The following is a 12,484-nucleotide window of genomic DNA, read 5'->3' as shown; positions in this document are numbered from 1 at the left end:
TGTGATCAGAGTGAGTGTGAGATCACTGAGTGAGATCAGTGTGAGATTACTGAGTGTGATCAGAGTGAGTGTGAGATCACTGAGTGTGGTCAGAGTGTGATCACTGAGTGTGGTCAGTGTGTGTGTGAGATCAGTGTGAGTGTGACCAGTGTGAGTGTGATCAGTGTGAGTGTGTTGCGATGTAATCTTTGGAAGACATGGTGTTATGGTGTTATCGCTCGGATATGAATCCAGAATTCCAGGTCATGTTCCTGGGATCAGGTTCAGATTCCGTCCTCACGGATGTATCTCAGTCCCTGAGAAGAGGGAGGGGTAGGGGCTGTGGGGGAAGTGGAGGGGTGTGGGAGAAGAGGGGAGTCTGTGGGGGATGGGGAGGGGTGTGGACAAAGGGAGGGGCTGTCGGGGAAGGGGAGGGGCTGTGGACAAAGGGAGGGGCTGTCGGGGAAGGGGAGGGGCTGTGGACAAAGGGAGGGGCTATGGGGAAGGGGAGGGGCTGTGGGGGATGGGGAGAGACTGTGGGGGATGGGGAGGGGCTGTCGGGGAAGGGGAGCGGCTGTGGGGAAAGGGGAGGGGCTGTGGGGGAAAATGGGGCCAATGGCTTGAATTGACTCGATGTGGTCCAGGATGGATGGGATGAATGGCCTCTCGCTGTGCTGTCAGATTTGTGAAACGTTTGTCTGTGTGTGTGTTTGTGTGTCTGTGTGTGTTTTTGTGTGTCTTTGTGTGTCTGTGGGTGTGTTTGTGTTTCTGTGTGTTTTTGTGTTTCTGTGGGTGGCTGTATGTCTGTGTATGTGTTTGTGTGTTTGTGTGTCTGTGTGTTTCGGGGGGAGCGTGTCTGTGTGTGTGTGTGTGGGTGTGCATGTGTGTGTATGAGAGTGTATGTGTCTGGGTATGTGTGTGTGAGAGTGTGTGGGTGTGAGTGTGTGTGGGTGTGCGGGTGTGTGTGCGGGGGTGTGTGTGTGAGTGTGTGTGTGGGTGTGCGGGTGTGTGTGCGGGGGTGTGTGTGGGGGGGTGCGGGGGTGTGTGTGTGGGGGTGTGTGTTTGTGGGGGGTGTGTGTGGGGTGTGTGTTTGTGTGGATGGGTGTGTGTGCAGGTGTATGTGTGTGCGGGTGGGTTGGGTGTGGGGGTGTGCGGGTGTGGGGGTGTGTGTAGGTGTGTGGGTGGGTGTGTCTGGGTGTGTGCAGGGGTGGGCATGTCTGTGCGGGTGCATGTGTGTCTGGGTGGGTGTGTCTGGGTGTGGGGGGGTGTTGTGCGCGCGGGTGTGGGTGTGTGTGTGAGTGTGAGTGGGTGTGTTTGTGGGTGTGCAGGTGTGTGTGTGCGTGGGTGTGTGTGTGTGGGTGTGGGTGTGCAGGTGTGTGTGGGTGTGTGTGTGCATGTGTGTGTGTGTGGGTGTGCAGGTGTGTGTGGGTGTGCGGATGTGTGTGGGTGTGTGTGTGTGGGTGTGTGCGCGCTGAAGGCCTCACTGTGGGTCAGGGACATATTAAGAAACAGTGACTGGGCTGGAATTGGCAACGGAGGAATTACTGGGAGCAGGGAGGGAGGGGGGAGGGAGGGCGGAGGGAGGGCGGAGGGAGTGAGGAGGGAGGAGGGAGGGAGCGGGGAGGGAGGGGGGAGGGAGTGGGGAGGGAGGGGGGAGGGAGAGGGGAGGGAACGAGGAGGGAGCGGGGAGGGAGGGGGGAGGGAGTGGGGAGGGAGGGGGGAGGGAGAGGGGAGGGAGGGGGGAGGGAGAGGGGAGGGAGGGGGGAGGGAGTGGGGAGGGAGGGGGGAGGGAGAGGGGAGGGAGCGAGGAGGGAGCGGGGAGGGAGGGGGGAGGGAGTGGGGAGGGAGGGGGGAGGGAGAGGGGAGGGAACGAGGAGGGAGCGAGGAGGGAGCGAGGAGGGAGCGGGGAGGGAGCGAGGAGGGAGTGGGGAGGGAGGGGGGAGGGAGAGGGGAGGGAGCGGGGAGGGAGCGAGGAGGGAGGGGGGAGGGAGCGGAGGGAGTGCGGAGGGAGCGCGGAGGGAGCGCGGAGGGAGCCGGGAGGGACTGAGGAAGGAGGGGGGAGGGAGCGAGGAGGGAGCGGGGAGGGAGCGGGGAGGGAGGGGGGAGGGAGCGCGGAGGGAGGGCGGAGGGAGGGCGGAGGGAGCGCGGAGGGAGCGCGGAGGGAGTGCGGAGGGAGGGCGGAGGGAGGGCGGAGGGAGGGCGGAGGGAGGGGGGAGGGAGCGCGGAGGGAGGGCGGAGGGAGCGCGGAGGGAGCGCGGAGGGAGTGCGGAGGGAGGGCGGAGGGAGCGCGGAGGGAGCGCGGAGGGAGTGCGGAGGGAGGGCGGAGGGAGGGCGGAGGGAGCGGGGGAGTGCAGAGGGAGTGCGGAGGGAGCGGGGGAGTGCGGAGGGAGGGCGGAGGGAGCGGGGGAGTGCGGAGGGAGCGCGGAGGGAGTGCGGAGGGAGCGGGGGAGGGAGCGCAGAGGGAGTGCGGAGGGAGCGGGGGAGTGCGGAGGGAGGGCGGAGGGTGGGCGGAGGGAGGGCGGAGGGAGTGCGGAGGGAGCGCGGAGGGAGCGCGGAGGGAGCGCGGAGGGAGTGCGGAGGGAGTGCGGAGGGAGCGGGGGAGCGCGGAGGGAGTGCGGAGGGAGCGCGGAGGGAGTGCGGAGGGAGCGGGGAGGGAGCGGGGGAGCGCGGAGGGAGTGCGGAGGGAGCGCGGAGGGAGCGCGGAGGGAGTGCGGAGGGAGCGCGGAGGGAGCGGGGGAGCGCGGAGGGAGTGCGGAGGGAGCGCGGAGGGAGCGCGGAGGGAGCGGGGGAGCGCGGAGGGAGTGCGGAGGGAGCGCGGAGGGAGCGCGGAGGGAGTGCGGAGGGAGCGCGGAGGGAGCGCGGAGGGAGCGCGGAGGGAGTGCGGAGGGAGCGGGGAGGGAGCGCGGAGGGAGTGCGGAGGGAGCGGGGGAGCGCGGAGGGAGCGCAGGGAGGGCGGAGGGAGGGCGGAGGGAGGGCGGAGGGAGGGCGGAGGGAGCGCGGAGGGAGCGCAGGGAGGGCGGAGGGAGCGGAGGGAGCGCGGAGGGAGCGGGGGAGCGCGGAGGGAGCGCGGAGGGAGTGCGGAGGGAGCGGGGAGGGAGGGCGGAGGGAGGGAGGAGGGAGCGCGGAGGGAGCGCGGAGGGAGCGCGGAGGGAGCGCGGAGGGAGCGCGGAGGGAGGGCGGAGGGAGGGCGGAGGGAGTGCGGAGGGAGCGCGGAGGGAGCGCAGGGAGGGCGGAGGGAGGGCGGAGGGAGTGCGGAGGGACGGGGGAGGGAGCGCGGAGGGAGCGCGGAGGGAGGGCGGAGGGAGTGCGGAGGGAGGGCGGAGGGAGGGCGGAGGGAGCACGGAGGGAGCGCGGAGGGAGGGCGGAGGGAGGGAGGAGGGAGCGCGGAGGGAGCGCGGAGGGAGCGCGGAGGGAGGGCGGAGGGAGGGCGGAGGGAGTGCGGAGGGAGCGCGGAGGGAGCGCAGGGAGGGCGGAGGGAGGGCGGAGGGAGTGCGGAGGGACGGGGGAGGGAGCGCGGAGGGAGCGCGGAGGGAGGGCGGAGGGAGCGCGGAGGGAGGGCGGAGGGAGTGCGGAGGGAGGGCGGAGGGAGCGCGGAGGGAGCGCGGAGGGAGCGCGGAGGGCGCGCGGAGTGAGCGGGGGAGCGCGGAGGGAGCGGAGGGAGTGCGGAGGGAGTGCGGAGGGTGTGCGGAGGGAGCGGGGGAGCGCGGAGGGAGCGCGGAGGGAGTGCGGAGGGTGTGCGGAGGGAGCGGGGGAGCGCGGAGGGAGCGCGGAGGGAGCGCGGAGGGAGTGCGGAGGGAGCGGGGGAGCGCGGAGGGAGCGCGGAGGGAGCGGAGGAGCGCGGAGGGAGCGCGGAGTGAGCGGGGGAGCGCGGAGGGAGCGCGGAGGGAGCGCGGAGTGAGCGGGGGAGCGCGGAGGGAGTGCGGAGGGAGCGCGGAGGGAGCGCGGAGGGAGCGCGGAGGGAGTGCGGAGGGAGCGCGGAGGGAGCGCGGAGGGAGTGCGGAGGGAGTGCGGAGGGAGTGCGGAGGGAGCGCGGAGGGAGCGCGGAGGGAGGGCGGAGGGAGGGCGGAGGGAGCTCGGAGGGAGCGCGGAGGGAGCGCGGAGGGAGTGCGGAGGGAGTGCGGAGGGAGCGGAGGGAGCGCGGAGGGAGCGGAGGGAGTGCGGAGGGAGGGCGGAGGGAGCGCGGAGGGAGGGCGGAGGGAGCGGGGGAGCACGGAGGGAGCGGAGGGAGTGCGGAGGGAGGGCGGATGGAGCGCGGAGGGAGTGTGGAGGGAGGGCGGAGGGAGCGCGGAGGGAGTGCGGAGGGAGTGCGGAGGGAGTGCGGAGGGAGTGCGGAGGGAGCGGGGGAGCGCGGAGGGAGTGCGGAGGGAGTGCGGATGGAGGGAGGGGGGAGCGCGGAGGGAGTGCGGAGGGAGGGCGGAGGGAGCGCGGAGGTAGGGCTAAGGGAGGGCGGAGGGAGGGCGGAGGGAGCGCGGAGGGAGCGCGGAGGGAGCGCGGAGGGAGCGCAGAGGGAGGGCGGAGGGAGGGCGGAGGGAGCACGGAGGGAGGGCGGAGGGAGGGCGGAGGGAGGGCGGAGGGAGGGCGGAGGGAGCGCGGAGGGAGGGCGGAGGTTGGGCTGAGGGAGGGCGGAGGGAGGGCGGAGGGAGGGCGGAGGGAGGGCGGAGGGAGCGCGGAGGGAGCGCGGAGGGAGGGCGGAGGGAGCGCAGAGGGAGCGCAGAGGGAGGGCTGAGGGAGGGCGGAGGGAGCGCGGAGGGAGCGCGGAGGGAGGGCGGAGGGAGCGCAGAGGGAGCGCGGAGGGAGCGCCGAGGGAGTGCGGAGGGAGGGCGGAGGGAGGGCGGAGGGAGTGCGGAGGGAGCGCGGAGGGAGCGCGGAGGGAGCGCGGAGGTAGGGCGGAGGGAGCGCGGAGGGAGCGCGGAGGGAGTGCAGAGGGAGGGCGGAGGGAGTGCGGAGGGAGCGCGGAGGGAGCGCGGAGGGAGCGCGGAGGGAGTGCGGAGGGAGGGCGGAGGGAGCAGGGGAGTGCGGAGGGAGCGCGGAGGGAGCGCGGAGGGAGCAGGGGAGTGCGGAGGGAGCGCGGAGGGAGCGCGGAGGGAGCGCGGAGGGAGTGCAGAGGGAGGGCGGAGGGAGCGCGGAGGGAGCGCGGAGGGAGCGCGGAGGGAGGGCGGAGGGAGTGCGGAGGGAGTGCGGAGGGAGTGCGGAGGGAGCGCGGAGGGAGGGCGGAGGGAGGGCGGAGGGAGGGCGGAGGGAGCGGGGAGGGAGGGCGGAGGGAGTGCGGAGGGAGCGCGGAGGGAGGGCGGAGGGAGGGCGGAGGGAGCGCGGAGGGAGGGCGGAGGGAGCGCGGAGGGAGCGCGGAGGGAGCGCGGAGGGAGTGCGGAGGGAGTGCGGAGGGAGTGCGGAGGGAGTGCGGAGGGAGGGCGGAGGGAGCGCGGAGGGAGCGCGGAGGGAGCGCGGAGGGAGGGCGGAGGGAGCGCGGAGGGAGGGCGGAGGGAGTGTGGAGGGAGCGCGGAGGGAGCTCGGAGGGAGCTCGGAGGGAGCGCGGAGGGAGCGCGGAGGGAGCGCGGAGGGTGTGCGGAGGGAGTGCGGAGGGAGGGCGGAGGGAGCGCGGAGGGAGGGCGGAGGGAGGGCGGAGGGAGCGCGGAGGGAGGGCGGAGGGAGTGTGGAGGGAGCGCGGAGGGAGGGCGGAGGGAGCTCGGAGGGAGCGCGGAGGGAGCGCGGAGGGAGGGCGGAGGGAGTGCGGAGGGAGTGCGGAGGGAGCGCGGAGGGAGGGCGGAGGGAGTGCGGAGGGAGGGCGGAGGGAGGGCGGAGGGAGCTCGGAGGGAGCGCGGAGGGAGCGCGGAGGGAGCGCGGAGGGAGTGCGGAGGGAGCGCGGAGGGTGTGCGGAGGGAGTGCGGAGGGAGTGCGGAGGGAGCGGGGGAGTGCGGAGGGAGTGCGGAGGGAGTGCGGAGGGAGGGCGGAGGGAGCGCAGAGGGAGTGCGGAGGGAGCGCGGAGGGAGTGCGGAGGGAGGGCGGAGGGAGGGCGGAGGGAGCGCAGAGGGAGTGCGGAGGGAGGGCGGAGGGAGTGCGGAGGGAGTGCGGAGGGAGCAGGGGAGTGCGGAGGGAGCGCGGAGGGAGCGCGGAGGGAGTGCGGAGGGAGTGCGGAGGGAGTGCGGAGGGAGTGCGGAGGGAGTGCGGAGGGAGCGCGGAGGGAGGGCGGAGGGAGTGCGGAGGGAGGACGGAGGGAGGGCGGAGGGAGGGCGGAGGGAGCGCGGAGGGAGGGCGGAGGGAGCGCGGAGGGAGCGCGGAGGGAGGGCGGAGGGAGTGCGGAGGGAGGACGGAGGGAGGGCGGAGGGAGGGCGGAGGGAGCGCGGAGGGAGGGCGGAGGGAGCGCGGACGGAGTGCGGAGGGAGTGCGGAGGGAGCTCGGAGGGAGCGGGTGTGACCGCCCGAAGTGGCTGTTACTCACAGACATTGGCCGTGCCTTTGGGGATTGGGAGGTAGGAGCCTGCAGTCCAAGGCCGCCCATGGAAACCGTCGTTGCAGCTGCCACAGTCCTGGCCCGTGGTGTTGTGCTCACACTGACAGCTCAGCCTCCCATTCTCCAGGATACAGTTGTTGGCGTGAAGATGGCACCTACACCTGGGGACAGACAAGGACAAGCTGCTTCGGAACACGGTCACTCACTCCGTTCAGGAAAACACTCTGTGTAGAGGCTGTCTGTGTCTCTGCCAACAACAACACCGGGCTCCTCACTCACTCACATTCACAGCAACAGACAGGCCTGTTGCTCATTGTCCGTCTACTCATTCATCATCAGAACCTCAACAACAACAACAACTGTGGGGCAGGGGTGAGCATCATCATCAGCTCAACTGCCCCCTCGCTCCACAGAGAAACTCCCTGCATTTATATAGCACCCGACACAATCTCCAGTTGTCCTGTCACTTTGCAATTTTGTTCAAACACACTGAAGTCCTCAGGAGGCCATGGAAATACCAGTTGTTGTTGTTGTTGTTGTAGTTTCTTGCTGCTCTGAAAGGAAGCTTGTACATTTACGTAGCACCATTAACAGAGGAAACAATCCCGCGGTGATTCCCGGAAGTGATTATGAAACTGAATTTGACACTGAGCCTCGACGGGGGTGGGGAGATATTGAGGGAGGGACTGGACCCCAGGCCAAAGAGAGTGGTTTATGGAGGGTGTCAATGTTGGGGGAGCGAGATGGCGAGACAGGGAGGGGTAGTGGGGGAGTTGGAGAGCTCAGGGTTCAGGCAGCTGAAGGCAGGACAGCCAATACTGAGAGAGAACTTCACTCTCAATGACCTTTGGGAGATTCAGAGAGTCTGATCCAGACCAACCTCCCAGTGAGCAGTGAAGTCCCATCCATCCCCACACGCCCCCCTGCCCCCCCCCCGTGACTGAACATTCCCCTCCTTCCCAATGTCTCCTACTGTGTTTGAGTTCCTCTCCTGTGTAACACCCTGAGACATTTCACTGTGTGGAAGGTGCTATGGAAATGCAAATTGGGATTGTTTAATTGATGTGATTGTGTGAGGCCCCAAGTGTTTCAGTGTGTGAACAGTTTCCTCAGTGAATCTGTGCTGATAACATCCAGTCGGCCTGTAACTCAGCACAAAGCTTCCAAATCTGCAGATTGTCCCTTGTACATTTTGCAAATTGGCATTTCTGGGGATATTTTACTAAACTAAGCAAAACGCAGACAGCTCCTTGGAGACAGGGGAAGGGCAGCATCAACATTTTACTGCTGCTGTTCTCTAATTAGTGTTTGAAGATTCTCCAGCACGAAAACTTGGAGTGAGTCTCCCAGAAGCTGACTCTGGAATAATGAGTTAATGGTTAAAGGCCCTGGAGACTGTGGGATGGTGGGATAAGGGACTCACTGTTCTGAATATTCAACACACTGTCAGAATAGTTCACGACATCAGCAACAGCTTTCCCAGATTAAACAGGAACAAACTGTTTCCAGGATCAGGGACCAGCCAGAATCCGATTGAAAAGGGGAGAACGGGGCGATGGGGAATGAGCAGGGAGTGGGATCAACTGAACAAAGCTTTCACTGAGCTAGTACAGACTGAGGGGCTGACTGGCCTTTGCCTGTGCTGCTCAATTCTCTGGCGAGGCTGGGGATTGGCTGTGAGGTGAGCACAGGATCAGATTCTGCTGCCTGATTGGTTGGACTGAGCCAGTCAGCAGGAGCCTCAGAGCAGGCCCAGGGGAATGTGCCCCAGTGCCAAGGCTGTGGGCATACTCCTTCAGGGAAGTTAGCACAGGGACACAGGGCAGTGCTGACCGACTGCGGGAGGCATCACAATCCATCCCTGTTAAACCAGATGTGAACCCTGAGAGCAGGATTCCCGATGTCCAATCACCCAGCACCCTCCAGATGTTGCCCCTGGGAGATTATTCCCGAGGATGTTACCCCCGGACAATTCCCACCAGGTTTCCCAGAGTGACTGAGTGTGTTGGGTTTTGATAATGTCATGTGCCCAAAGTTAACCTATAGGATTCCTTCCAGAGGTTACCCAGCAGAAGGTTACCCTGTGGTTTATTCCCAGAGAGCGGGGTCCACATGTTCCAGGGTCAAACAGCCTCCACATGTTAATGTGGGACAGTGTTAATCCGGAGTGTCCCCCAGATGGTGACCCCAATGTCCACATGATCATGATCCCAATGGCCCCCAGGGGCCGCCCCCCCACCCCCAGGTGTTCCCCCCCAGGGGCCGCCCCCCCACCCCCAGGTGTTCCCCCCCAGGGGCCGCCCCCCCCACCCACAGGTGTTCCCCCCCAGGGGCCGCCCCCCCCACCCACAGGTGTTCCCCCCCAGGGGTCACCCCCCCCCACCCCCAGGTGTTTCCCCCCCAGGTGTTCCCCCCCCCCAGGTGTTCCCCTCTCCCAGGGGTCACCCTCCCCACCCCCAGGTGTTTCCCCCCAGGTGTTCCCCCCCAGGGGCCGCCCCCCCCACCCCCAGGTGTTCCCCCCCCAGGGGTCGCCTCCCCCTAGGTGTTCCCCCCCCATGTGTTTCCCCCCAGGTGTTCCCCTCCCAGGGGCCGCCCCTCCCACCCCCAGGTGTTCCCCCCCAGGTGATTCCCCCCCCCAGGGGTTGCCCCCACCCCCAGGGGCTGCCCCCAGCCCTGACGCAGTGCCCCCTGGGGCTGGGCCCTAGCCTCAGGAACCCCACGGTGGGGAGTTGGAAAGCTCTCACCTGCCCCGGATGTCCAGGTTGGAGATGGCATAGAAGTATTTGGAGAGGTTCAGGGGGTCGACGCTGGTGGGGCCAGTGGCAGGCCGGAGGAGGCGCAGCCTCAGGTCAGTCACGGTGAAGAAGTCCCTCAGCTCCTTGGTAGTGTCCAGGCGGCTGTACAAGGAGGCCATATCGCTGAGCCGGGGTCCCCCGAACAGGGCGAACCGCACTTGGATCTCGAAACGCACCGTCTTCTCCAGCTTCCACACGTAGCCCCTGGAATACTCCTCGGTGCAGATAATGTCCAGGACGGAGGCAGCGGTGAGATCCTGGGCTCTCCGTGACTCCATGCCAAAGGAGTTGAGGCAGTCGACAGCATAGAACTGATAGGGCTGCCACGTGTGGCCGTGATCGAGAGATTTCTCCAGCACCATCTGCTCTGGCCGGCCCGATTCAAAGGTGATGACAATGTCCTCGGTCAGCTCGATGCTCTTACCCCAGGACAGGGTGAGATTGACCACCAGAGGCTCCGGGAACTGCCTCCACGAGACACTTTGCCAAAAGGTGTTGGGCACCCGGCCCTCATCGTCCACCATCAGCTCGGGCGGGTGGGCAAGCTCAGGCGTACGGGCATCACACTCATTATTGCACATGTACGGGTTCTCCTAGAAACAGAAACAGAGCAGGAGAAGGGTCAGACACTGAGGAAAGCTCCCTCTACATTGTACACCCCCATCAAACACTCCCAGGGACTGGGACAGCACGGGGTCGGACACTGAGGAAAGCTCCCTCTACATTGTACACCCCCATCAAACACTCCCAGGGACTGGGACAGCACGGGGTCGGACACTGAGGAAAGCTCCCTCTACACTGTACACCCCCATCAAACACTCCCAGGGACTGGGACAGCACGGGGTCAGACACTGGGGAAAGCTCCCTCTACACTGTACACCCCCATCAAACACTCCCAGGGACTGGGACAGCACGGGGTCAGACACTGGGGAAAGCTCCCTCTACACTGTACACCCCCATCAAACACTCCCAGGGACTGGGACAGTACGGGGTCCCACACTGAGGAAAGCTCTCTCTACATTGTACACCCCCCATCAAACACTCCCAGGGACTGGGACAGCATGGGGTCGGACACTGGGGAAAGCTCCCTCTACACTGTACACCCCCATCAAACACTCCCAGGGACTGGGACAGCACAGGGTCCCACACTGGGGAAAGCTCCCTCTACACTGTACACCCCCATCAAACACTCCCAGGGACTGGGACAGCACAGGGTCAGACAATGGGGAAAGCTCCCTCTACATTGTACACCCCCATCAAACACTCCCAGGGACTGGGACAGCACGGGGTCCCACACTGAGGAAAGCTCTCTCTACATTGTACACCCCCCATCAAACACTCCCAGGGACTGGGACAGCAGGGGGTCTGACACTGAGGAAAGCTCCCTCTACACTGTACACCCCCATCAAACACTCCCAGGGACTGGGACAGCACGGGGTCTGACACTGAGGAAAGCTTCCTCTACACTGTACACCCACATCAAACACTCCCAGGGACTAGGACAGCACGGGGTCTGACTCTGAGGAAAGCTCCCTCTCCAAACTTTTTGATTACAGGAATATTCATTCCCTGTAATGCTCTCTGGTTAAAAGCGAAATGAATGTGTGTGTGTGTTTAATCAGGTTGCAGCGTGGAGTGGACAGTTAGACAGCTGCAGAATGACTTTGCTGCTGGTGCTAATGATTGATGGCAGCTCTCTGACTAAACATAGTCTCACACCATAAAATATTTACACACAGGAATTATAAAACAGCACAGGATTGGGAAAGGAGATGTACGATCTCATTTTGTCCTCACTGGAACTGTGTCCCTGTATCCATCACAACAAAAACATCAGAAACAGGAACATAAGGAGACCATTCAGCGCGTCATAGAGATGTACAGCACGGAAACAGACCCTTCTGTCCATGCCGACCAGATATCCCAACCCAATCTAGTCCCACCTGCCAGCACCCGGCCCATATCCCTCCAAACCCTTCCTATTCATATACCCATTCAAATGCCTCTTGAATGTTGTAATTGTACCAGCCTCCACCACATCCTCTGGCAGCTCATTCCATAACGTACAACCCTCTGCATGAAAACGTTGCCCCTTCGGTCTCTTTTATATCTTTCCCCTCTCACCCTAAACCTATGCCCTCTAGTTCTGGACTCCCTGACCCCAGGGAAAATACTTTATCTCTTTACCCTATCCATGCCCCTCATCATTTTGTAAACCTCTATAAGGTCACCCTTCAGCCTCTGACACTCCAGGGAAAACAGCCCCAGCCTGTTCAGCCTCTCCCTGTAGCTCAGATCCACCAACCCTGGCAACATCCTTGTAAAACCTTTCTGATCCCTTTCAAGTTTCACAACATCTTTCTGATAGGAAGGAGACCAGAATTGCACACAATATTCCAACGGTGGCCTAACCAATGTCCTGTACAGCTGCAACATGACCTCCCAATTCCTGTACTCAATACTGTGACCAATAAAGGAAAGCATACCAAACGCTGCCTTCATTATCCTATCGACCTGCAACTCCACTTTCAAGGAGCTATGAACCTGCACTCCAAGGTCTCTTTGTTCAGCAACACTCCCTAGGACCTTACCATTAAGTGTATAAGTCCTGCTAAGATTTGCTTTCCCAAAATGCAGCACCTCACATTTATCTGAATTAAACTCCATCTGCCACTCCTCAGCCATTGGCCCATCTGGTCCAGATCCTGTCGTAATCTGAGGTAACCCTCTTCACTGTCCACTACACCTGCAATTTTGGTGTCATCTGCAAACTTACTAACTGTACCTCTTATGCTCGCATTCAAATCATTTATGTAAATGAGAAAAAGTAGAGGGCCCAGCACCGATCCTTGTGGCACTCCACTGGTCACAGGCCTCCAGTCTGAAAAACAACCCTCCATCACCACCCTCTGTCTTCTACCTTTGAGCCAGTTCTGTATCCAAATGGCTAGTTCTCCCTGTATTCCATGAGATCTAACCTTGCTAATCAGTCTCCCATGGGGAACCTTGTTGAATGCCTTACTGAAGTCCATATAATTCACATCTACTGCTCTGCCCTCATCAATCCTCTTTGTTACTTCTTCAAAAAACTCAAATAAATTTGTGAGGCATGATTTCCCACGCACAAAGCCATGTTGACTATCCCTAATCAGTCCTTGTCTTTCCAAATACATCTACATCCTGTCCCTCAGGATTCCCTCCAACAACTTGCCCACCACCAACGTCAGGCTCACCGGCCTATAGTTCCCTGGCTTGTCCTTACC

The 12,484-nt window shown here is 63.8% G+C and overlaps 1 protein-coding gene across 3 annotated transcripts in view; it reads right to left on the bottom strand.

The window, feature by feature from the left end:
* Positions 1 to 12,484, bottom strand: part of LOC148149074 (netrin-G1-like) — a 170,471-nt gene that overhangs the window by 42,817 nt on the left and 115,170 nt on the right. For all 3 annotated transcript variants that reach the window (XM_087990337.1, XM_087990338.1, XM_087990336.1), the window contains 2 exons: positions 9,171 to 9,814; positions 6,415 to 6,587 (listed from right to left, as the gene is read on the bottom strand). In XM_087990337.1, coding sequence (XP_087846463.1) covers positions 6,415 to 6,587; positions 9,171 to 9,814 — 817 coding nt within the window. The remainder of the gene's footprint in view (positions 1 to 6,414; positions 6,588 to 9,170; positions 9,815 to 12,484) is intronic.

This window comes from Chiloscyllium plagiosum, unplaced genomic scaffold, assembly GCF_037043375.1.
Source record: "Chiloscyllium plagiosum isolate Xiang-an unplaced genomic scaffold, Cpla_swu_hap1 HiC_scaffold_9, whole genome shotgun sequence".
In the NCBI taxonomy this organism is placed as follows: Eukaryota; Metazoa; Chordata; class Chondrichthyes; order Orectolobiformes; family Hemiscylliidae; genus Chiloscyllium; species Chiloscyllium plagiosum.
This window is presented reverse-complemented; position numbering and strand designations above follow the sequence as displayed.